The sequence below is a fragment of the Dipodomys spectabilis genome, unplaced genomic scaffold (genome assembly GCF_019054845.1).
Source record: "Dipodomys spectabilis isolate Male_0828 unplaced genomic scaffold, ASM1905484v1 ptg000231l, whole genome shotgun sequence".
Taxonomy (NCBI): Eukaryota; Metazoa; Chordata; class Mammalia; order Rodentia; family Heteromyidae; genus Dipodomys; species Dipodomys spectabilis.
Window position 1 is genome coordinate 7783596 of NW_024870908.1, and position 23006 is coordinate 7806601.

A 23006-nucleotide genomic window follows, 5' to 3' on the forward strand; every position below is an offset into this window, starting at 1 on the left:
CAGGGGGAACTGAGGCAGGCCTGGGCTGGAGTCAGGCTCCGGGGTCTCCCCGTGACCCCGCTGGGCCCCAGCTTCTCCAGAGAGTTCTAGTCTCCTTGACAGGAAGCCCCCCGCCCCCGCCCCCGGCCCCCGGGCCGGGCGGCCGCAGTCCGCCCGCCCCTGGCCTTCCACCCGCACTTGACGCAGCCGGCCCGGGCGCTCACCTGTGCGCCTGCGCCCTGCGCGCCCCGCCCCTGGGGCCCACCTGAACTCAAGGGCGGCCCGACAGCTGGGGTCGCAGGCATGCCGCACTCTTCCCTCCCGGGTTTTGGATCCCTCCTTGTGAACTGAAGCCCAGAATGTGGTCCTGGGACTCCTCCCCCTCCACGCTCACTCCCTTCTCTGTGCCAACACCTCTCGGATGCCAGCTGGAGGCAGAACTCCCCCTGGGTCCGCTGGTCTTGGCCTGGACGCCCGGAACGCCGTCGGGCTGTGTGTGCTGAGGGGATCGTGGGTCTAGTGGGATCCCTCCCAGTTCCACGGCAGACAGGAAGAAAAGTCCCAAGAAATGCCAGAGGGGGCTGGACAGAGTAGGTGGTCCACAACTATAACCCTACACACTCAGGGGAACGTGGTGGTACCAGGCCAGCCTCAGTGGAAGCGTCAGAGATTACAATGTAAACCAAGCTCACGGTGAGCTTCTCCAATCCAGACAGGGTGGGGAGTGTTGGAAGAAAGAGCCCTGATTGGAGGCTAGCTTTAGGCAAAAGGACTAGAGCAAAGGAGGGCTGGGAGTGTGGGTCAAGTGACAGCTCCTACCAACCACCAACCGAGACAGGCCAAGTTCACACACTAATTGGGGGAAAGGGAGAGGCAGATGAACCCTGAACGGGGAGGAGCCACTTCTCTCTAACTGCTTTAGTCTCCATTGGTCACCTGGCCACCAGGTGTAGTGCTGCGGCTTCTCTACCTGAGATGCCAGGCAGTCAAAAGTGCCAGGGGCTTCCAGATCACACACTGCAGCCTGGCTACTCTGGTTGGGACACAGCCTGGGGACGGGGAGAACATAAAAGCTGAGTCCAGGTCACCCTGAACTTGATACACTGCCTTCGGCAAGTCCTTGCGGCCAGCTCCCTGGCCACAGCCCGTCTTCCACTCCTTTTCCACCCTGGGAATTCTCTGGTTTTACTTCCTCCACCCTAGAGAGCTTCCCCAGCTTCAAAGCCACTTTCCCTCCTGCATCATTCATCTCCAGCTCCTCACCCTGCTACTCCTTGGTTGAAGCCCTGGGCTTTTATTTATTTTTTTTGCCTGGGCCTCCCCTCCCCCCCTGCTCAGTGTCCTCTGCTATCTGGCCTCTGCCCCCAGCCCCTGGGCCTCCTTGCCGTTCTGGAGCCACTCTGGCTTGCTCCCACCTTGGTACCTTCTCCTGCTCCCGTGGAGCCAAACCTTAGACAGGAGGAGCCAGAGGAGTCCAGAGCCGAAAGCGGGCCCACCCCTGAGCACAAAGCACACAAAGACCAGACCCTCCATCACCTCCAGCATTTAATTTTGGTCTTAAGACTCTGAGGAAGCCGTCCCAGAACCCCCTGCTAACAGGACTGGCACAGTTACGGAAGGCCATGTCCCAAGCAGTGAGGAGGCAGCAAGGTGGACGGACCTTTGCCCGAGGGAAAGCCCACACTTAGGCTTCAATCCTCAAGTGGCGATAGCAGAGCCACAGCTCTGCAGGTTCCTCACCCAGACGGTGGGTGGGAAGGCACAGGTGGACCACACAAGGCAGGTGCCGGGTGCTGCAGCCAGGCCCACGGCCTTCTGGCTTAGAACACAGGGTGGACAAAAGACTGCAGACGGAATGGCAGGGGCGGTGCGGCTGCTCCTGCGTCCCTCATCTGCAGCCCCGCCAGGCCTCAACGGAGAGGCACCGACAGTGACTACCTCCACTTCTACTCTCCGACCTGAGGGGAGGGGTCCATCCCACGGAGATGACAGGTTCTGGCTCAGATGCACTTTAATCAGCTCCCCGCACACCCTTCTCCAGCCAGGCCACCCACAAGGCTCTGTCTGGCATCCGCCCACACCCCCCAGGCTCTGGCTGTCCATCTTTTAGTCACAGGAACCGTCCTTCCAGCCGTCACGCCATCGCTCATCCACCTTCGAGCAGTCGAAGGTGGGTTTGCCCAGCTTGTGGTTCACCTCATTGTGCAGTCGGCACAACCACTGGGAGAAGGACGCCCGAGTGCGGGTATCGGGCTGGTTCCTGTCTATCCTGCAGGAGGGAAGCACAGGAAGGAAGAAGGTGGTGGTTAGCGGGTGCCCAGAGCTCACATCTGTAATCTTAGCTGCTCAGGAAGCTGCAATCTGAGGATCATGGTTCCAAGCCAGCCAGGGCAGGAAAAGTCTGTGAGACTCTTCCATTAACTATCAAACAACCAGAAGTAGAACTGTGGCTCAAGTGGTAACCCTAACCCTAAGCCAGCAAAAAAGCTCACCAGGCAGAGTGTCCAGACGCTGAGTTCAAGCTCTAACATAAGTATATACCTCCCTTCCTCACCCCCAAATGCAAGTTGGTGACTCTTCAGGCTTGTTGACGAGCTGGGGCATTGTAGTGAGCTACACCTGGTAGGGCCCTCATGTTCCAAGGGACAGGGATGCCAAGCACAGGCCTGACCCTGTAGTTTCCAGCGTGGGTGGACTCCATCAAGAGTTCACATACCCAGTTGGGGAGCTTGGCAAACCCAGCTAAGAGCCAGCCTAGGGCAAGACATTAAAGCAGACACTAGGCAACTTTACAACCTTGTAACAATCAGGCAGCCTCACCCCAGTCTCTGGCAGGCCACAAAGGGGTGGGGCCTGGCACAACCAGCTAACTGTTTGCTAGCACCGGAGGCCCTAGTGCTTGACCTAGGAGAAGACCTGATTCTAGCAGCCTCAGGCTTCAACCAACCAGGGCACCTCTAAATTCAAATTCCCAAGTTCTTTTTTTTTTTTTTTTTTTTTTGAGGGGGGGGGGGGTCCAGTCGTGGGGCCTGAACTCTGGGCCTGGGCACTGTCCCTCAGATCTTCAGCTCAAGGCGAGCGCTCTACCACTTGAGCCACGGTGCCACTTCCGGCTTTTTTCTTTTTGCTTATGTGGTGCTGAGGAATTGAACCCAGGGCCTCTGGCATGCAAGGCAAGCACTCTACCACTGAGCCACCTTCCCAGCCCCCAAATTCCCAAGTTCTTAAAGCCAGCATTCCAACTCCAGAAGCTAGGCAGAAGTAGAGTCCTAGAGCTAAGGGGCCTCCAGAAGCCCCTAAGTGCTAACTAAACATAGGAAGTGGTGGGGAGGCCCTTCCTGGGAGCCTCCAGGCTGGCTGGCCTCTGAGGTCTGGGGTGTGGCTCTGTTCCCCCAGAGGCACAGCACCGCTTACCTCCTCCTTATGTCTTCAGCGCACTCTTCACACGGGTAAAACTTGGAAAATAAACGCATGAACTGGGCCATGTCTTGCTGCTGTTCCGGGGTAGGCAGGTCAGGGTAGTAGGCGGCCACCGTGTGAAGGAAAGCCCAGCTGTGGCGACCCAGTTCCTCACGATCCTGTGGACAATCCTCCCTAAACTTGATGTCCCGCTGCAGAAGTAGGCCGACCAAGGGTCAGTTCATTCCCCCACACACAAGCCCACACACAGCTCCCCCTTCGAGGAAGGCCAGTGGCAGAGCGCCCGCTCTACTCGAGGCCGTAGGTTCAACTCCCAGCACCACATAGCCGGGGGCGGGGGTGGGGGGAAGGCACAGAAAGAAAGAAAACGCTCCCCCTTCGTTCCAGCCTCAGCCAACAGCCCACTGACCGGCCGGGGACGGAAGTCTTGCTGCCAATCCGGGCCGAGTGCGGCTCAAAGCCGAGAGTTCGGGCCCGGCCGGGGGTTGGGGGGGGCGGGGCCGGGGGGGTCCCGGGCCCGGTCCGGGCGGGGGGGTCCCGGGCCCGGTCCGGGCGGGGGGGTCCCGGGCCCGGTCCGGGCGGCGGGGTCCCGGGCCCGGAGGAGGCCGACGCGCGGCCGGGGCCCGGGGGGCCGGGGGGTGCGGGGCGTCTGCACCTTCTGCTGCGATCGCATCCACGTCTTGAAGTCCACGCAGGCCCGGCAGGGCCGCCTCAGCGCCGCGTCCTCCGCGCCCAGCGCCGCCGCGGCCAGCGCCGAGACCGAGGCGACGGCGTCTCGGCGCCCGGCGCCGCGGCCCCGGGCGTCGGTCGCCAGGTCGTCCGTCCCCTCGGAGCGCGAGCCTCCCGGCAGGAAGGAGAAGAGGCTGGCCCGGGAGGAGCGCGCAGGCTCGCCGGGCGCCGCCATCTTGCCCGCGCACAGCCTGCCGGGCCAGGACGGCCTCCAGAGCGGCCTCCAGAGCGGCCTCCAGGACAGCGCGCGCGCCGCCGCCTGCGCGCGGCCGCCGGAGCCCGCGGCGCCCTGGGGAGCCGGGCTCGCGCGCGGGGCGGGGCCGGGGGCGGGGCTCGGGCCGCGAGGAGGGCTGTGGGCGGGGCCGCGGGGCGGGCTGTGGGCGGGGCCGCGGGGCGGGCTGGCGGCGCGCGTGCGCGGCGGGGAGGAGCGCGCGGCGGCGGCCTCGGAGGCGGAGGCCCGGGCCCCCCGCGCCCTCCGCGTCCCCCGCACCTCCCGGAGCCTGCTGACCCGCGCCGGGCCCGGAGTGCGCACGCCGTGCGGGCGCTCGCGCTTCCTCCAGTAGAACAGCAGCGTGTTATGGAAGACGCGCCGGGGTCGCGTCGCGTCCTGGGACTGAGGCTGCGGCGAGGCCCGAGACGGATCCCGCGTCGCCCCCATCTCCGCTCGGACCGTCCGGTCCCGTCCCGCGTGCGCGCGTCGGGCTCTGCGTCCTCAGCTGGGCGCCGTCCCCACCCGTCTGCGGACGGCCGGCCGGCGCCCGCCGCGGCGGTGCGGGGCTGGGTGTGACCGCACACAGGCGGGCGCGGTGCGGCCCGGGGCGACCCCTGGCAACGCGCGGCCTGGCAGCGCCCGGAGCCCGGCCTCGGGGGAGGCCCGTCCGCGTCCCCGCCGGCCTCCGTGGAGGCCCGGCCCCGGCCCCGTCCCCCGTCCCCCGTCCCCGCCGGCCTGGGTGGAGGCCCGGCCCCGTCCCCGCCGTCCCCATCCCCGCCGGATTGCAGCCTCAGGCCTTCCTCAGCTACTTGCATGGGCTCATTCATTCGTAACTGTTTGCGGTGGCCTCTCTGCTCCACGCACGACAAGGAATAAGGCAGCCCTCCTCTGCTCACCAACCCAAGCAGTAGCCAAGACAAGACAGTCACTGGTGAAAGTTCACTTGTAAGCAGGGGACCTGGAGCGCCTGCCGGAGGGAGGCGGTGAGGCCAGGCAGAGGCTGTGGGCTGCGGGTTCAGCCGGGGAGCACCTACCTCCAAAGCGAAGCCAAAGGTGACAGGGTAGCACTGCAGGGGCGGTGAAGAAGAGGTCAAGGGTGGAAGGACCCACCCGCAACCTGTCAGCTGGTGGGAGGTGGGAAGTATTGTAAAAGCAGTAGGAAGCTGGCTCAGGCGCCTCCTGCCTGTAATCTTAGCTATTCAGGAGGCTGAGATTGGAGGATTGTGGTCCAAAGCCAACCTGGACAAGGAAGGTGAGACTCTGAACTCCAGTTAACCCCCAGAACACCAGAAGTGGAGCTGTGGCTCAAAGTGGAAGAGCACTTGCTAGCCTTCAGTGAAAGAGCTTGAGGGACTGTGCTCAGGCCCTGAGTTCAAGCCCCACAACTAAAAAAACATTAAAAAAGACAAAAGGTTATTAATTTTGCCATGCAAAAGGACTATGTGACTATCTTTTGTGCACCTGTGTGTGTATGTATGAGCCAAGTACTGGTACCTGAACTCAAGTCCTGGGGACTGTCCCTGAGCCTTTTTGCTCTAGACTGGCACTCTATCACCTGAACTCTATTTCTTGCTTTTTGGTAGAAATAAGAGTCGTGGACTTTCCTACCCTGGGCTGACTTAGAAACTTAATCCTCAATCTCATTTTCCTAAGTAGCTGGGATTACTGGTGTGTGTCACTGGCACAGCCCAAAAGCTAAACTATACTCAAAAGTAATAAGATTGGGCTGGGAAGATGGCTCAGTGGTAAAGCGCTTGCCTTGCATGCCTGAGGCCCTGGGTTCGATTCCTCAGTACCACATAAAGCAAAATGAAAAAAGCCGGAAGTGGCGCTGTGGCTCAAGTGGTAGAGGGCTAGCCTTGAGCTGAAGAGCTGAGGGACAGCACCCAGGCCCAGAGTTCAGGCCCCACGACCGGACCCAAAAAAATAAATAAAAGTAATAAGATTTTCTTAACCTTTTTTTGGGGGGGGAAGGTGGTGGTTCTGGTGCTCTGGAGACTTAGATTTTCTTTGTACTGTCAACTTCGTTTCTTCCTGCTTAGATTCTGTTATTGAACTGTATAGATGCCAGTAAGGGAATTTTATTTACTTGCTTTCTGATAAAATGACGCTAACTGCAAAATGATGTAATAACTCCAAGTTCTACTTAAAGATCATCTTTCCTCATTCTTCAAAGTATACATAAGCAAAGCAGTATTGTAATAAAATTTTATTACTTTCTTTGTCATAGACTTATAACTATAGATGGCTCCCTTGCTCAATATCCCTCCTACAGGGCTTTTCAGATAGAAGAGACATAGCAACACCCATAAGAAATGTGACACATAAACACAAATCACACAAACAAGGGGGCTGTCCCTCGAACCCAGGCCAACGAACAGTCACTGTGTAACCCAATGAGGAAGATAACAGGCAAGAATAAGTCCCCCTAATTCCCCACTCACAGTCAATCCCTGACTTCCACCACACAAAAAGCCCTTACAGAGCCAGAGCATCCCCCAGGGACCACCCCAAAGGGTGGAAGCAAGGGGTCTGGGGGTGCCCACCGAGGTCTCACCCAAGCTTGACCCAGGCCTTACATCTTCTGGGATCCTGTGTCCTTTTCCCTAAGTCATTCCAGAAGCAGGAGTGAGGGGGGAAGGGGAGGAATGGAGGTCTCTGCCGGAGCTGTCCCAGAGCTTGACCCGGGGCCGCCTCCTGCTCTACCAGTGTCCAGGGGTTCAGGGCAAGGACCTTGTCCTTTACTTTGTGTGCCACATTTGATATCACAAAGGCCGTCCCTTGAACTCAATACCAAGTCACAAATAATGAGATCTGAGTTTTTGGAGAAGATGAAATAAAGGTAGATGTGTGTGTGTGTGTGTGTGTGTGTGTGTGTGGTCAATTGTGGGGCTTGAACTCTTGACCTTGGTGCTTTCCCTCAGCTCTTCAGCTCAAGGTAAAGCATTTACCTTGAGTCACTTATGGTTTTTAGAGTGGTTTATTAAAGCTAAAAGTCTCACAGTTTCCTGCCCGGGCTGGCTTTGAACTGTGGTCCTCAGATCCCAGCCTCTTGAGTAGCTGGGATGACAGTCATGAGCCACCAGTGCCCGGCTTATGTATATATATATATATTTTTTTCAAGTAAAATAGGCAAAATAAAGATGGTGTGAGCTATCTCAAAAGCTCCAATACTAAACCAGGTGCTGGTGGCTCACACCTGTAATCCTAGCTAATCAGGAGGCTGAGATCTCAGGATCATGGTTTGAAGCCAACCCCTGGCAAGAAAATCTGTCAGACTCTTAATCTCCAATTAACCACCAGAAAACCAAAAGTGGAGCTTTGGCTCAAGTGGTAAAATGCTAGCCTTGAGCAAAAGAGCTCAGGAAAGTGCTCAGGCCCTGGGTTCAAGCCCTATGACTGAACCCCCCCCCAAAAAAAAAAAAAAAAAAAAAAGAAGCTACAATCCTATCTTTAGAACTGTGGTGGGAAGATGGGTTTTCAAAGGACAGTCCAGGGCTGTGGGCTTCCTGGAGGTAGCTGCTGAGGCAGGACTTGAGGCAGACAGTGCCTTCTGGGGTCTGCTTATTCCCACTCTGCTCCCCAGTTTGGACCCCTGGCTGGCCTGGCCCTGCTCACTCCTTGTGAGATAAGGAAAGGAGCTTGAGCTTGTCTGGAGCCGTGAAGACATGCTCCAGCGCCCTCACACCAGGGTAGAGCAAGAAAACCAAAGTCTGTTTAAAACTTTTATAAATGTGTGAAAGGAATGGTTAACAAACTTGGATTTGCTTTGTTTTGTGCCTGTCTCAGAGCTTGAACTCAGTGTCTAGGTGCTGTCCCTAAGCTTTTTGGCTTGAGGCTAGCACCCTACCACATGAGCCACAGGCCACTTCTGGCTTTTTTTTTTTTTTGGTAGTTAATTGGAAAGCAGAGGATCATGGACTTTTCCTGCCCATACTGGCTTCTAACCAAAATCCTCAGCTCTCAGCCTCCAGAGTAGCTACGATTATAGGCATGAGTCTCCCACGCCTGGCCAATAAAATAGGCATTAGGCTACAACTATAGCATGTCTAGGTATCTGTTCCCATTACAGCACAATTTAGGGACTTATAGAATGAAAGCTGGCCAATCAGAACCTAAAACTACCTCAAAAACTCAAGCAGGGCACCCGTGGCTCACACTTGTAATCCTAGCTACTTAGGAGACAGATCTGCCGATCATATTTCAAAACCAGCCCAGGTAGGAAAATTTGAGATTCTTGTCTCCAGTAAACCACCCAAAAGACCAGATGTGGAGCTTAGGCTCAAGTGGTAGTGGCACCAACCTTGAGCAAAACAAAACAGAACAAAAAAAAAAAAAACAACTTGGGGACAGCTCTCAGGCCCTGAGTTCTAGCCCCAGGACTGAAAAAAACCCCAAAACCAAGATGGCTGTGTCTGTAATTATGTCAAGCTGGATCCTTACAGGGGGGCTGGGCGTCTGTTCTGCCCTTGGCTTTGCCAGGAGAGGAGGTGAATAGCTGGGCTGAAGGCATCCTGTGAGTCACCTGTGTCAACAGGTGGTCACTACCTGGGTCAATGCCAGGACAGATTAGAGGGCTTCAGAGAGAGCTGCTGGTGGGACGGGACGGACGGACGGACGGACGGACGGACGGACACACACACACACACACACACACACACACCACAAAGGCTCTTTGTTGAGGTTGGGACAGCTTCCTAGACATGTCCCAGAAGCCCTGTCCTCTAGAGGGCCTGGAGGAGGGGAATCCTTGTGATGCCCAGCTGCTGGCCTTAGTAGCAGGGACTGCTGGGCACTGGGTAGGATGGGGTTCTGGGAGGCCACCCTAAAAGGGAGCAGCCCCCCTGAGGGGCGGGGCCCAGGGCGAGCCCACTTTCCTCCCCCTGGATGGAATAGGTCACTGTCCATGATGCCCACAGAGGCTGTGGTGGTTTGTTTGCAGGATTTGGGAGAGGTTCTGAGAACAGTCCACCTCCCCAGACCCCAAATTAGACCCTACTTCTCCGGCACCTTGTCTTTCTGCTGCAAAGGAATCCTTGGGGGCTGGGGGGCGGGGATGGTGCCTATTGAAGCTCAGCCCTCCCCTAGCCTTTCCAGAATAATCTCACCACAGCAACTACCCGTGTAACCTGTGGAAAATGGGGCCTTGGAGAGACCCTTCCTCTCCTGGTAGGATGAGAGGAGGGCGCCTAGTGGTCTGTTCAGGTGGCAGCCTTGAAGCAGAGTGCCAGAGCAGAAAGCACAGCCTGGCAGGGCAGGGCGCGGGGAGAGGGACCTTCCCGCCCCCAGTCCATCTTTCCACCCTCAGGCTCAGGAGCCGGACCCCGGCAGCGCCCTGCTTCAGACAGCCCTGCCCCCAGCTCTGCTCGGCCTCCCCTCGACCACTCCACTCGGGACGACCAGGAAGCAGGGAAGGGCGGGGGTGTGGTGAGGACCAGGGGCGTGGCTCCCCGCGCCCCGCAGGGGCCTCGGTGGGGAATTCCTTCGGACCAGGCTTCCGGCTGCCCGCAGCCTCCTCCGGGGACCGGAGGGGGCACCGGCCACACACCAGGACCGCAGGACGAGGCAGGCTGGGCCATGGCAGGCCCCCGGCACCCGGAGTCCGTGAGCGCCCTGGCCCTGGTGCAGAGCGAGCGGCTTCAGGTGTGGCCAGGGGCTCCGGCCCCACAGGGACGGGGAGCGCGGCCTGGGGCTGAGGGGCGCGGCCCGGGACTGCGGGGGTACGCGGCCCGGGGCTGGAGGGGCTCGGCCCGGGGCTGGGGGGGAACAGGGCCCGGGGCTGGGGGGGAACAGGGCCCGGGGCTGAGGGGCGCGGCCCGGGACTGCGGGGGTACGCGGCCCGGGGCTGGAGGGGGCTCGGCCCGGGGCTGGGGGGGAGCAGGGCCCGGGGCTGGAGGGGGTACGCGGCCCGGGGCTGGGGGGGAACAGGGCCCGGGGCTGGGGGGGAACAGGGCCCGGGGCTGGGGGGGAGCAGGGCCCGGGGCTGGGGGGGAACAGGGCCCGGGGCTGGGGGGGAACAGGGCCCGGGGCTGGGGGGGAACAGGGCCCGGGGCTGAGGGGCGCGGCCCGGGGCTGGAGGGGGCTCGGCCCGGGGCTGGGGGGGGAGCAGGGCCCGGGGCTGGGGGGAGTGGCCCGGGGCTGGGGGGGAGCAGGGCCCGGGGCTGGGGGGGAGCAGGGCCCGGGGCTGGGGGGGCGCGGCCCGGGGCTGGGGGGGAGCAGTGCCCGGGACTGGGGGAGCAGGGCCCGGGGCTGGGGGGAGCAGGGCCCGGGGCTGGGGGGGGAGCAGGGCCCGGGGCTGGGGGGGGGCGCGGCCCGGGACTGCGGGGGGAGCGCGGCCCGGGGCTGGGGGGGAGCGCGGCCCGGGGCTGGGGGGGGGCGCGGCCCGGGACTGCGGGGGGAGCGCGGCCCGGGGCTGGGGGGGAGCGCGGCCCGGGGCTGGGGGGGAGCAGGGCCCGGGGCTGGGGGGGCGCGGCCCGGGACTGCGGGGGGAGCAGGGCCCGGGGCTGGGGGGGCGCGGCCCGGGACTGCGGGGGGAGCGCGGCCCGGGGCTGGGGGGGAGCAGGGCCCGGGGCTGGGGGGGAGCGCGGCCCGGGGCTGGGGGGGAGCGCGGCCCGGGGCTGGAGGGGCTCGGCCCGGGGCTGGGGGGGAGCAGGGCCCGGGGCTGGGGGGGCGCGGCCCGGGACTGCGGGGGGAGCAGGGCCCGGGGCTGGGGGGGCGCGGCCCGGGACTGCGGGGGGAGCAGGGCCCGGGACTGCGGGGGGAGCGCGGCCCGGGGCTGGGGGGGGAGCGCGGCCCGGGGCTGGGGGGGAGCAGGGCCCGGGGCTGGGGGGGAGCGCGGCCCGGGGCTGGGGGGGAGCAGGGCCCGGGGCTGGGGGGGAGCGCGGCCCGGGGCTGGAGGGGCTCGGCCCGGGGCTGGGGGGGAGCAGGGCCCGGGGCTGGGGGGGAGCAGGGCCCGGGGCTGGGGGGGAGCAGGGCCCGGGGCTGGGGGGGAGCAGGGCCCGGGGCTGGGGGGGGAGTGGCCCGGGGCTGGGGGGAGCAGGGCCCGGGGCTGGGGGGGAGCAGGGCCCGGGGCTGGGGGGGAGCAGGGCCCGGGGCTGGGGGGGAGCAGGGCCCGGGGCTGGGGGGGAGCAGGGCCCGGGGCTGGGGGGGAGCAGGGCCCGGGGCTGGGGGGGAGCAGGGCCCGGGGCTGGGGGGGCGCGGCCCGGGGCTGGGGGGGAGCAGGGCCCGGGGCTGGGGGAGCGCGGCCCGGGGCTGGGGGGGAGCAGGGCCCGGGACTGGGGGGGGGGAGCAGGGCCCGGGGCTGGGGGGGAGCAGGGCCCGGGACTGGGGGGGAGCGCGGCCCGGGGCTGGGGGGAGCAGGGCCCGGGACTGCGGGGGGAGCGCGGCCCGGGGCTGGGGGGGAGCGCGGCCCGGGGCTGGGGGGGAGCGCGGCCCGAGGCTGGGGGAGCGCGGCCCGGGGCTGGGGGGGCGCGGCCCGGGGCTGGGGGGGAGCAGGGCCCGGGGCTGGGGGCGCGCGGCCCGGGGCTGGGGGGGAGCAGGGCCCGGGGCGGGAGGGGGAACTCGGCCCGCGCCATGCTCCAGCGCGCCTCCCCCCGCAGACCTTCGCCTTCTCCGTGCGCTGGTCCGACGGCAGCAACACCGTGGTGCGCAGGAGCTGGGAGGAGTTCCGGCGGCTCCAGGTGGGGGTCCCGGCCGGCCGGACGCGAGCCCTGGCCCCCGCCTCGCCCGGAAGCCCGCTGGGCTCTGGGTCACCGACACCCGCGTGTCCCCTCAGAAAGACCTTGAGGAGGCCTTCCCGACCGAGGCGGGGCTGCTGCGGAGATCCGACCGCGTTCTCCCCAAGCTCTCGGGTCAGCGGGGCCGGGGGGCGGGCCCCTGGCGGGCGGGTCCCGGTGGCGGGCGGGCCGGTCCCCGCGGCGGCCCCCCCACCCCCGCCCTGAGTGCGCCCTGTGCCCGCAGATGCCCCGCTGCTGGCGCGCGCGGGGCGCACGGGCCGCGGCCTGGCGCGGCTGCGGCTGCTGGGCGCCTACGCGCGGGCGCTGCTGGCGTCGGCCGACCGCGTGTCCCGCAGCCCCGCGCTCGCCGGCTTCTTCGCACCGCAACCCCTGGACCTGGAGCCTGCGCTGCCCCCCGGCAGGTGCCGCACGCACCCCCGCCCCGAGGGAGAGCTGGCAAGCCCTGACCTCTGACCCCACCGCCCCCTCCAGCCTGGTGACCCTGCCCCTGCCCCGCCCCCTCCAGCCTGGTGACCCTGCCCCCTGCCCCGCCCCCTCCAGCCTGGTGACCCTGCCCCCTGCCCCGCCCCCTCCAGCCTGGTGATCCTGCCCGCCCCGGAGGCGGCCCCGCGCCCCGAGGACCCCAGCGGCGCAGCCCACAGCCTGGAGGCCCCGCGCCTGCGCTGTCTGCAGCCCTTCGGCGCCCAGGACACGCGGGGCAGGCCCTTCCAGGCGCGGGCCGGCGAGAGCCTGGCCGTGCTGCTGCGGCACCCCTCCGGTAGGGGGTAGGGCGGGGCCACCCCTCGGCTGGGTCCCGGTCCCGCAGGCCGAGCTGAGTCCCGTCTGTCCCTCCGCAGGCTGGTGGCTGGTGGAGAACGAGGACCAGCAGACGGCCTGGTTCCCGGCTCCCTACCTGGAGGAGGCGGCGGCCGGCGGGGGCCGGGCGGGCGCGGCGCGGGCCGGCAGCGGTAGGAGCGGGGCCCGCCCGGGAGGAGGCCGTGGCAGGGCCCGGTCGGTGCCCTCGGGGCTGCCCCGCATGACGGGGAGCGGCCCCACAGTGACCCCCAACATTCGCTCTAGGGACGCAGTTCTGTGCCTCCCGGGCCTACGAGGGCAGCCGTGCGGACGAGCTGTCGGTGCCCGCGGGCGCGCGCGTGCGCGTGCTGGAGACCTCGGACCGCGGCTGGTGGCGGTGCAGGTGCTGGGCCGGGCCGGCGGGATGGGGGGAGGCGCCCGGCCCACCAGACCCCTGAGCTCCGCCCCTCCCCACAGGCACGGCCCCAGGACGGGTCTGCTGCCCGCAGTGCTGCTGCGCCCCGAGGGACTGGGGGCACTCCTGAGCGGGCCTGCGGTCCTCGGGGACACCGGGGTGGACGAGGCCCGACCGGCGCCCCCTGCAGTGCCAGCCCGGCCCCCGCCGGGCGCCATCCAGAGCCGCTGCTGCACCCTCACCCGCAGGGCACTCTGGCAGGACTGCCCTTTGAGGGGATCTGCAAGCCTGCCAGGAGCCTGCAGTGTACCCCAGCCTCAGGCAGAGGACCCGGTCCTGGGCTCCAGGCTCTAAGGGTGGACGTACCATCCTCAGGGGCGGAGGAGCTGGATGAGGGTGGGACTCAACCTGCAGGGGCCAGGAGGTGGCAACCCCCATTTCCTGAACTGAATAAAACTTCTGAATGACCTAACCACGTGCCAGTGTTGTGTGTGGTCAGGGCACGGGGTAGTGCAGAGCCGGGCCCCTGGCTGAGGCTGGGGTTTGAACTACACACGGAGCCGGGATTAAAAAAGAAAGATGTTTTCTATGTCTCAGAGGGCCGGGGGGCAGCAGGGAGAGAGGGCAGCTTCATGTGGTGCCACAGGAAGTCCAGGAAGGTGGCCGCCTGCAGCGTCCGGCTGAGCCGCTGGAAGTGCCGCTCTGGGGAAGGACGGAGAGTGGTCAAGGGTGCTCAGGGCCCTGCGGGTCGGGTCTGCCCTCCCCCCCAGCAGGGGTTGTGCCTACACACCAGTGTAAGGCAGCAGGGCCTCCAACACAGCCCGCACCCCCTCGTAGGCCAGCAGCTCCTCCGGCGCCTCGTGCCGCAGCAGCACGCCCAGCACGGCCTGGGCCTCGTGGCAATGCCGAGAGTTGGTGTTCCACGTGACACAGAAGCGCAACAGGGCCTCTGTGGGCAACAGGGCGGGTCAGAAGCCTTGCCAGGCCATCTCGCCCCTTCCAGCCCTATCCACCACACTGCTCCCCCCCCCCGCCTTCCCCCAACCTTTCTGGTCTCGCCGCAGTCTGAGCACTGTCGCTTCCAGCTTCTCGCAGGCCTCAGGATCCCTCCGGATGGCTGTGGGAGGGAAGGCTGAGCTCAAGGAAGGAGTTTGATGGTCCCCCAAACTACCCCCAGAGCCAAGCCCCAGCCACTGACCCTGGATAACGGTGAGCACAGTGTGGGGCCGGTCCAGGGAGATGGCCAGGCCCAGGGCCCGCAGGTAACGCCTCTCATGGAGCAGGTTGTCCAGTTCTTGCTGCCTGCCGGGGAGAGAGGAAGGACAGGGCTACTCAGGGACCCTGGCTGGGGCTGAAGTCAGAACGGCAGGCCTGAAACCCGCCCAGCCTCAGCGCCCTTACGCCACACAGAGGAGGCAGGGAGAGGGCGCGCTGCGAAGCCCAGGCTTACTTGACCAACTGCTCCTCCCGCTTGGCCTGTTCTTCTGCCTGCTCAGCTTCAGTCACATCCTGAGAGTGGACTGGAATCAGACAGGGCTCCAGACCCATCCCTCGCCCCACCCCACCCGCCCCGAAGCACCCCAACCTTCCAGAGAATGACTTGGGAATCGCTGCCGCCGGTGAGGGCGTGGCCGTCCAGTCGGCTGCAGTGCAGCCCCCAGACCTTGTCCTCGTGGGCATCCAGCGTCCGCACACACTCGTTGCTCTTGATGGTCCAGAGCTTCACCAGGCCGTCGGAGCCACTGGGGTTGGAATCGGGAGAGGCTCAGTACTGGAGTCCTCTCCCCGCGGGCCACCCCTCCTGCCACCAGCCCACTCACCTGGACAGCAGCTGCGTGCTGCGATTCACAAAGGCCACTTTCAGGACAGAAGCGTCGTGCCCCTCAAAGGTCTGCAGAGGAGAAGGGCGTGAGGCACCCAGCTGTGGGGTGGGAGGGCTGGCACAAGAGCGAGCTGCTTACCTTGAGACAGCTGAAGTCCTGCAGCGCCCAGAGTTTGACGGTGCCATCTGCTGAGGCTGTGGCTAGCACCTGGTCCATGGGGGAGAACTGGACACACCAGAGACCGCGTCGGTGGCCCGAGAACACACCCAGCAGCTGGCACTGTGGCAGGGACCAGAGCTTGGCGGTGCGGTCCTGTGAGCCGGTGGCCAGCAGCTTGTCGTTGGGGGAGATGGCCACGCTGTTGATGTCCTGGTGACGGGTACAGGTGGCAGCTCAGATCACGGTCCAAGCCAGGCCTCAGCCACGCCCACTTCCCAGGGGCCCACTTGGTCACCTTGTCATGGCAGCGCTGGGTGGTCTGCGCCTGCAGGAGCACGGGGCTGCCACCTGGGTCTGTGCTCTGAGATAGCAAGGCTTCGGGGAGGGGCCACAGCTTCACCGTGCAGTCCTGGCTGCCCGTCACCAAGAAGGAGTCCTTCAGCCTGCAGCGACGGGAAGGAGGCTCTGCCGAGGACTATCCGCACGCACACCTCCGCTCTGGCCTCTAAGCCATGGTCCAGACCCTAGCCTGTGTCACTCCAAAATGTTTCTGGTCCCCCTGCCTGTACCCATCCGCCCCTTCAACCGTGTCCTAATCGGACCCAGGCCATAGCTGCAGGAGTCACTTTCTTTCCCGGACCTTGCTCAGCGTCACGTCTAGAAACCCCTCACAGCAATGAGGACCTACAAGGGCAGCTCAGCCACCGCCGCCTCTCCCCTCCCCAACTAGAACCTCTGACAGCTCTGGGCTTCCGCACCCCCCCCCCCCCCAGATTCAGCCCCCTATACCAGGCTACCTAGAACAGGAGATGGTGCCCACGCTGTGCGTGTGCCCAGAGCCCTGAGCCACGCAGTCCACCTGGCCAGCTTTGTTCATCCTCCAGATGCGGATGCTCTGATCCTGGGGGCGGGAGGGGTTGAGGAGAGAGGTGGGGTACGGTGCTGCCACGCTGGCGCCCCCCACCGGAGAGGCCCACGCCTCTGCACCTCTCATGGGAACTCACCTTGGCACAGCTGGCAAAGAGCCACCCCTTCCGGAACACATCTAAGGCCAGGACTGTGTCTGGGAGGGGAGTGGGGAGCAGTCAGCAATGGTGCCGGCAAGGTTAGGGGGCACAGGGTGAGGGGTAAGGTTCCAGGAGCCACACTTGCCTGTGTGGCCGTGCAGGATCTGGCAGGCCAACGTCTGCAGCTCAAACACTTTCAGACAGGGGCTGTTGGAGGCCACGACTACGTGGGAGTCCTTGGGCCCGAGGAACCGGACATCCAGGACCTCCTCGTTGTAGCCAGCAAACTATGGAGGTGAAGGGCCTGGTGAGCAGAGAGCTGGGACCCCAACCCCGGGCCCGTCAGGGGCAGGCGCTCACCTGTTTCTGCAGCTGCAGGGAGCGGGCTTCATACAGCAGCAGGTTGTGGTCAGCGGTGACGCTGAGGAGCAGGCCAGCGCCGCGCGCCAGGCTGCAGTGGGTCAGCTCCCGCCCTGGGCCTGGCGGCTGTGGCTGGGTGTACACGCACTGCCCGGAAGCCGCCTCCCACACGCGCAGAATTCCTGTGTGAGGACAGGGGCCGCTGGGACTCAGGCCCCCGGCCCGCCCCCCGCCCCTGCAGCCTGCTCGTGGTCAGCCATACACACCTTGGTCACCAGCTGTCAGGAAGTGCAGGCCCGAGTTCTTCACTCCCAGCGCAGACACTGGCTCCTCAGGCAACAGCACCACAGCCTCCACACTCTGCGGGTGACCTGGGTTAAAAGACTGCAGCCAAGCCACCCCTCCTTCCCAGCCGACTCCCTGGCACGGCCCCTGTGCCCGCCTACCTCAAACACGGGCACGGTCCTTGTGGCCTGGCAACTCCGGAGGTCCCAGACGGTGCAGATCTTATCTCGGCCGGAGCTGAAGAGGAGCGGCTCCCTCAGGTCCAGTGCTGCCCTCCCACCCGCTCCCTCCGCGGACGGCTGCTAACCTGAGCATGGTGTGGCCGTCAGCACTGAAGGCCAGCGAGGTGACAGCGCTGTAGTGGGAGGTCAGCAGGGCCAGGCACAGGCGGGTCTCGAGGGACCACACACGGATGGCGGAGTCCGCAGCTGAGGAGAAGAGCAGCAGGCGAGTGGGGTCCGGATGGAAGGCTACCAAACTGCAGGCGGGTTGGGGGTGGGTGGTGAGGTACGCGGCCCACGGATGGTTCGGCAGCCCCCCCCCCGCCCTCCGCCTCCCCCACTCACTGCACAACGCCCGGTGAGCCTCGAAAGTGGTGTGTCCCGTAGTGCCGCACAACATCCCAGACGCGCACCGCCCCGTCACAGCCTCCTACAGGCACACGTGTGAGGGAGGGTGTGCAAGGCCCCCCTCCAGCCCGCCCACTGGGCTGGGCCCTACCTGTGGCCAGCAGTGTGGAGGTGGGGTCAAAGGCCATGGTGGCCACAGGGGCTGTGTGTACTGCCTTCCACAGGCGGGTCACGGTGCCCTCCCTCCAGGTCCACTGAGCCAGCAGCAGTGCCCGGCTGGCTGTCACAAGCGTCTGGGAGAGAGCACAGTTCAACTGGGTGTGAGGCGCCCTTGTCCCTTGAGGGCCACTCCCCACCCCTGCCACCTGTACCTCATCATCCGGGCTGAGATCAAAGGCAGTGATGTCTTCTTGGTCCTCCTAAGGGAAGAATGAAGAGAGTAGCATATTAGCCTGCGTCCCTCCTCCCTCCCCCACTCTCAAACCTGTCCACTCTCCTCTCACCTGCTCCAGGCTCCGAAGTACAGACCCCGAGGCGACATCCAGGACATTGAGTCTGGTGCCACAAATGCAGAAGAGGTGCTGGGCAGTCGTATCCAGCTGGAAACAGAGAGGTGTCAGCCAAGGTAGCGCTCGCTCAGGACTCAATGCACAGCCCCCACTGGCCTTGAGGCTGATACCTGTGCTTTTCCACCCTTGTAGAAAGGCTCGATCTTCCGTTCAACAGCATAGCTGGGAAGAGGAGAGGGAAGTATCAGTCACCTGCATTTCCACGCCCCTGATCTGTCAGAGTGCTAGGACCGTAACAGCATCAGAGATCCTGAGGGACAATGAGGCAGTCCTGGGGGTAGGTGGAGGGGCTGAGACCCAGGGCTGGCTGGTTATCCACAGGGGCCCTGAAGCCTAGCAGAGGCAGGCATCAATCCCAGGGAGGCAGCTCGACTCTCCAGTCTTTAGAGTCCTGGGGGCTCCTTGTTGAATGTGGGAGGCCAATCCAGGTAACCCAGTCTAAGTAGGGTACCGTCCTCTCCTGGGTCTTCACCAGTGAGGCCCAGCACACCCGATCCCCACCATGGTTCTCTCCCTGACTTCCTCACCTGACCCAACACCCCAAAGCAGCCCCTATTTCTTTTCCTCTTCCTCCGCTCCCTCCCATTTTTGGGCATCACCACGTATCTGTCCCCTGGCCTGTAACTCCTGATCCTCCTGCCGCAGGGATTACAGACATGCACCACCATGCCCAGCTGGCAGCCCATTGTTTTTATGGCCTGCCTCCTGCTGCCATCTCCACTCTGCCTTTGTCCAGGCTACTGTCGTTTCCGGATGGCTGGTTACTAGTTCCCTTCCAACTCTTTCAACCCTACTGATCATGTCTGCTCACCTTCGGGACAGATCTTCTGTGGCCTGGTATGTATGTACTATGGGCTCTCCTCTCAGATCCAAAGTTCCAGAAAGCCCGCCTGCCCCCCTCCCCCATCTTCTGTACCCCTCCCAATCCTCCAATGGAAGGGCTGTTCAGCACCGAACTTGTCACAACCTAAGCCAATGGGCTGCTGAGGACATGCTTCATCCACGGTCCGAGTCGGTTAGGTTTCGCCGTTTGGGTGGCTAGGAACCAAGGCCTCGGAGACCCCTAGACCACTTCGGCCCCACCCCCTACCTCTCCAGAAGCAAGGCGACAGAGGCGAGAGAGCCCCAGCCCGCCGCCACCCAGGCCTCCCCCATTTGTGCTCAGCTCCCCCCGCCCCGTCGCCTTCTCGTTTCTCGACCCTCCTCAGCCGAGTGCCACCTCCTCATCCTCCTGCTCCGTCTAGCCGGGCGCTGGCCGCCCAGCCCGACCGGTCCAGGCCGGCTCCCCCGCCCCGCTCCCCGCACCCCGGTCCTGCTCCCCGCTCCCCCGCCCCGCTCCCCGCTCCCCGCTCCCCGCACCCCGGTCCTGCTCCCCGCTCCCCGCACCCCGCACCCCCGCCCGGCTCCGGCTCTCCCGCCTTCGGTCGCCGCAGCCTCGCCCACGACCCCAGGCCGGCCGCGAGCCCGCCGCTCTCCGGAGGAGGCCCCCGCCCCAGCTCCCGCGCTCACTTGGCTTTGAAGCCGCTCACGCGGACGGCAGCCTCGGCCATGTCGCCGCCGACGCCGCGTGAGGGGGTTCGGAGAGACACACTCCGCACTGCCGGCGAGCCCGGATGACGTCACGATCCGCGACGACTGTGACACCGCGCGTGTCACGACGCCGGGGCCGCCATCTTTGATGTGGGCTGCGGCGGCCGCGCAGGAGGCGGGCCCCGGCGGATGGGCTGCGGGCCGGCCGCGCAGGAGGCGGGGCCCGGCGGATGGGCTGCGGGCCGGCCGCGCAGGAGGCGGGGCCCGGCGGATGGGCTGCGGGCCGGCCGCGCAGGAGGCGGGGCCCCGGCGGATGGGCTGCGGGCCGGCCGCGCAGGAGGCGGGGCCCCGGCGGATGGGCTGCGGCCCGGCCGACGGCGGGGCCGGGGGCTAGGCCGATCCCGAGGGTTTCATTTTGTTTACCGCCCCCGCCCCAACTTCTCCAAGACAGATGCCCTCCGCGGGGCCTGCCCGGCCTGGCTCCTGCTCCTCAGCATCCTGAGCGTGCCAGCGTCGGACGGGAGCACGAGCCCGGGCCGGGGCCGGCATCTCCGTGACAGGCACCCCGGGCCGACAGCCCCGCCCTTCTTCCCGGCGTTGGGAGGCCCCGGGGACAACGCGGAACTGGCTGCCGGCGCCGGGTGGCCGCGCGGGGCAGATAACCAGACGGGGGACGCGGCTGCGGAGCTGCGCGTGCGCGGGGAGGGCGGCGCGGCCCGCGGGCCGAGGCGCAGAGACGGGCCAGGCCCGGGCTCGGCGTTTATTTTCCCTCTTAATTCACAAGACACCCTGGCCGTGCGGCCCCCACAGCTCGGCCACCACGCTGCCGTCCGAGGCGGCCTCGGCCTCGGGCGCGGCCCGCAGGAGCACGGCGTCGTCCTCGTCCAGGAAGTTGCCCAGCTGCGCCAGCTGCCGGCGGATGAGGTCGGTGGTGCGGTGCACTCTGCGCACGCGCCGCAGCAGGCTCTGCAGCAGCGCCCGGCTGCGCGTCTGCCGCGCGCTCCAGGCGTCGCGCAGCTCGCGGTAGCAGTTGTGGCGCGCGCGCTCGGCGGGGCCCAGCGTGGCCCCGCAGCCCAGGGGGCAGCGCTGCCGGCCGCCCCGCGGGCAGAGCTGCCGGTGCTCGGCCAGGCCCCCGCGCGGCACGCGCGCCGCGCAGCCCTCGTTGGGGCAGGCGAGCAGCTCGAACGGACACGTGTCCTGATGTCCCTTGCGATGGGCCAGGGCGCACGTCACCGCGCAGCCGGCCTCCGCGTTCTTGCACTGCGGGTGCGAGAGAGGCGCGCGTGAGCCCCGCGGGTGGCGGCCCAGGGGCTGCCCGGGCGGCGGAGGACGGGGCTGCCCGGGCGGCGGAGGACGGGGCGGGTCTGCTCTGCTGGCCGGGCTTCTTTTTACTGGCGGTGTTCAAGACCCAGCCGAGGTCCTTGGCCTGGCTAGGCAGGCGCTCCACCACCCAGCTCCCATTTTGAAGCCTGATTTCCTAGCGGTGAAGTTGGTGTGTGTGTACAGTGCTGCCAGCACTACAAACCTATTTTACAGCCCAGGCAGGGGTTAGGAAACTTGGTAACATCACTCTGGGAGTTCAAGGGAGCCATCAACCCATCGCAGCCAGGTCTGCCCATCCCTGGCTGCTGTGTGAGGCTCTGCCACGGCCCTACGAGGGTGGGAGGAAAAGATGCTCAAAAACTACCTTGACTTCGAGGCGGCCAATGGTTTTCCGGAGTTGATTCACATGGACCATCTTTTTCCTTTTCACCTCTTTCCTGCAGCATGGACAGGTGTTTTGTCTGGAAGGAGGCATGGACCATGGAGAGGGAGGTGCACATGAGTATTTTCCCATGGGAGAGGAGAACAAATGTGCCAGGCCAAGGTTTCATAGAGGACCCAGATGATCCCCTCTCCAGCTGGAGGAATGAGGGAGGGGTTACTGCAGGTAGCTATGGGCTCCAAGGTGGAGGTCAGGGGTTGCAAACACCACTGGGTAAACAAGGACCCATACGATGCAGCTGGGCCTCACCGACATTGTTTGGTATTCTCTGGGCCACAGATAAGGTCTCCAGACTCACAGCGGCTCTCCCAGCCCCCCCCCCCCCCCCAGAACCCGATGGCACCTGGCTAACCACCGAAGGATGCACTTCTGGCAGAAGATGTGACCGCAGGGCAACCTCACTGGCCTCTTGAGTACCCCATGGCAGACAGAGCACAGGAAGTTGCAGTCAGGAGGGGTGGTGAAGAGGTTGAGATCATATCCGCCACTCTGCAACGTTCCAGGCCAACATCAAGGCCTGGTTCTGGCCTCCCGGTGTTCTCATACCCAGAGAATCCCCAGCAATCTTTGGGCAGGGAGGTAGGCCACGTGAAAACCCCAAGCAGATGCGGATTAGCACCCATTTGAGGTAGAAGGGTGGAGGACCAGAGTCCTCCAAAATTGCCAACCTCCAGCTAGAGCCTTCTGGAAAGTCTCGTCACTCATCCTCTATAGGGAGTGTAACCCCGTTTTCCTTCTGAGTGAGGCCCATCCCTGATGACTGGTGCCCACTGCTGGATGTAAGTCTCAGGGCTGGGGCTTACCATGGTCTGGCTAGACAGCGGCTCCACTGCAGCCCAGGGCTCAGAAGCCTGCATTTCACTGCAGCAGTGGGCCGACATCACAGAGGCATTGTCCAGCTCAAGCCAATCACAGCTCCAGTCCTGGGACCCCTGGAACCTTACAGCAGCAAGGCAGTGCCAACTTGGACGGGGCATGAATTTCTACCCAAGGCCAATAGAATGAAGTGGATAGCTGTGTCCCCACCCCCAGTGTTAACTGGATGGCCCAACCTCCAAACACACAGGCAATCAACAGACACTACTTATCTTCACTGATATCTACAGCCCCTGGTGTTGCTCAGAAGGCCTGGCATGGCTCTTCTATCTGCTCAGTTACGGGGAAGGGGCTGAGGAAATTGGCTCGGGACTGGAAACGCATGCTCCTGCAGGTTCAACATGGCTAGAATGCAGGCGGACCCAAGCCTGGGGAAGCTTTAGGAACACACCCCTGTCCTGATAGTGGGAGAAACATTGCTTCCTATCCTTCCTGGCAGGCTTCTCGAGTTGGAGACACCGACTAAGTTTCCAGCCAGGTTCAGAAAACCACCATACTCCCAAATACCTTGTGTGTTGGTCATGGGGTTTGAACACATCCTGGGTGCTGTCTCTGAGCTTTTTCCCTCAAGTATAGTGCTCTACCACGACCCGCCTTCCCAGCCCACAAATAATATATCTTAAACTATTTCCCCAGCACTTGAGCATGCAATATTTTTTTCCTTGGTAGTTGGGCCTGAACTCTGGGCCTGGGCGCTGTCCCTCAGATCTTGAGCTCCAGTCTAGCGCTGTTACTTGAGCCCCAGCGCCTGGTTTACAGCTTTTTTTTCTGCTCATGTGGTGCCGAGGAATCGAACCCA

The 23006-nt window shown here is 64.4% G+C and overlaps 4 protein-coding genes across 6 annotated transcripts; 1 reads left to right on the forward strand and 3 right to left on the reverse strand.

Annotated features, from left to right (window-relative positions):
• Positions 1-1506: 1506 nt before the first annotated feature.
• On the reverse strand, positions 1507-4402 carry Gfer (growth factor, augmenter of liver regeneration). 3 transcript variants are annotated; one of them, XM_042698273.1, is made up of 3 exons: positions 4055-4395; positions 3394-3557; positions 1507-2248 (listed from the first exon to the last, which is right to left on the reverse strand). In XM_042698273.1, the coding sequence occupies exons 1-3, from the start codon at positions 4301-4303 to the stop codon at positions 2086-2088; spliced, it is 576 nt and encodes a 191-aa protein (XP_042554207.1). In that variant the 5' UTR covers positions 4304-4395; the 3' UTR covers positions 1507-2085. The 3 variants fall into 3 exon arrangements, with proteins under 3 accessions (XP_042554207.1, XP_042554206.1, XP_042554208.1); XM_042698272.1 differs by having other exon boundaries at positions 3394-3590; positions 4055-4393; XM_042698274.1 differs by having other exon boundaries at positions 2177-2243; positions 3394-3590; positions 4055-4402.
• A 5433-nt stretch (positions 4403-9835) lies between these two features.
• On the forward strand, positions 9836-13720 carry Noxo1 (NADPH oxidase organizer 1). The gene is made up of 8 exons (XM_042698121.1): positions 9836-9982; positions 11938-12018; positions 12114-12189; positions 12299-12476; positions 12651-12832; positions 12912-13022; positions 13135-13252; positions 13327-13720. Exons 1-8 carry the CDS (start codon positions 9917-9919, stop codon positions 13616-13618), a joined length of 1104 nt encoding a protein of 367 aa, XP_042554055.1. The 5' UTR covers positions 9836-9916; the 3' UTR covers positions 13619-13720.
• A 117-nt stretch (positions 13721-13837) lies between these two features.
• On the reverse strand, positions 13838-19632 carry Tbl3 (transducin beta like 3). The gene is made up of 22 exons (XM_042698119.1): positions 19546-19632; positions 18147-18198; positions 17971-18066; positions 17839-17886; positions 17619-17760; positions 17465-17549; positions 17206-17376; positions 17060-17135; positions 16880-16973; positions 16614-16795; positions 16399-16540; positions 16251-16309; positions 16044-16147; positions 15542-15689; positions 15226-15456; positions 15085-15155; positions 14850-15006; positions 14715-14773; positions 14463-14566; positions 14310-14381; positions 14055-14213; positions 13838-13966 (listed from the first exon to the last, which is right to left on the reverse strand). The coding sequence occupies exons 1-22, from the start codon at positions 19584-19586 to the stop codon at positions 13851-13853; spliced, it is 2409 nt and encodes an 802-aa protein (XP_042554053.1). The 5' UTR covers positions 19587-19632; the 3' UTR covers positions 13838-13850.
• A 698-nt stretch (positions 19633-20330) lies between these two features.
• Positions 20331-22212, reverse strand: Rnf151 (ring finger protein 151). The gene is made up of 4 exons (XM_042698149.1): positions 22135-22212; positions 21675-21820; positions 21254-21350; positions 20331-20826 (listed from the first exon to the last, which is right to left on the reverse strand). The coding sequence occupies exons 1-4, from the start codon at positions 22210-22212 to the stop codon at positions 20344-20346; spliced, it is 804 nt and encodes a 267-aa protein (XP_042554083.1). The 3' UTR covers positions 20331-20343.
• Between the last annotated feature and the right edge of the window lie 794 nt (positions 22213-23006).

Bases quoted from the DNA above. Each gene is read 5' to 3' on its own strand.
- Rnf151 (XM_042698149.1), bottom strand. From the start codon at position 22,212: ATGTCGGCCCACTGCTGCAGTGAAATGCAGGCTTCTGAGCCCTGGGCT. The intron at 21,821-22,134 runs GTAAGCCCCAGC...GGAACGTTGCAG, and splicing joins CGCTGTCTAGCCAGACCATG to AGTGGCGGATATGATCTCAA. The intron at 21,351-21,674 runs GTGCCATCGGGT...GCCTCCTTCCAG, and splicing joins ATCCTTCGGTGGTTAGCCAG to ACAAAACACCTGTCCATGCT.
- Noxo1 (XM_042698121.1), top strand. From the start codon at position 9,917: ATGGCAGGCCCCCGGCACCCGGAGTCCGTGAGCGCCCTGGCCCTGGTG. The intron at 12,019-12,113 runs GTGGGGGTCCCG...GTGTCCCCTCAG, and splicing joins AGGAGTTCCGGCGGCTCCAG to AAAGACCTTGAGGAGGCCTT. The intron at 13,023-13,134 runs GTAGGAGCGGGG...CATTCGCTCTAG, and splicing joins CGCGGCGCGGGCCGGCAGCG to GGACGCAGTTCTGTGCCTCC.
- Tbl3 (XM_042698119.1), bottom strand. From the start codon at position 19,586: ATGGCCGAGGCTGCCGTCCGCGTGAGCGGCTTCAAAGCCAA. The intron at 17,887-17,970 runs GTGAGAGGAGAG...TTCTTCCCTTAG, and splicing joins TACTTCGGAGCCTGGAGCAG to GAGGACCAAGAAGACATCAC. The intron at 16,310-16,398 runs GCAAGTGTGGCT...CTCCCCTCCCAG, and splicing joins GATCCTGCACGGCCACACAG to ACACAGTCCTGGCCTTAGAT.
- Gfer (XM_042698272.1), bottom strand. From the start codon at position 4,303: ATGGCGGCGCCCGGCGAGCCTGCGCGCTCCTCCCGGGCCAGCCTCTTC. The intron at 3,591-4,054 runs GTGCAGACGCCC...CTACTTCTGCAG, and splicing joins GGATGCGATCGCAGCAGAAG to CGGGACATCAAGTTTAGGGA. The intron at 2,249-3,393 runs GTAAGCGGTGCT...TCCCTCCTGCAG, and splicing joins GCTGAAGACATAAGGAGGAG to GATAGACAGGAACCAGCCCG.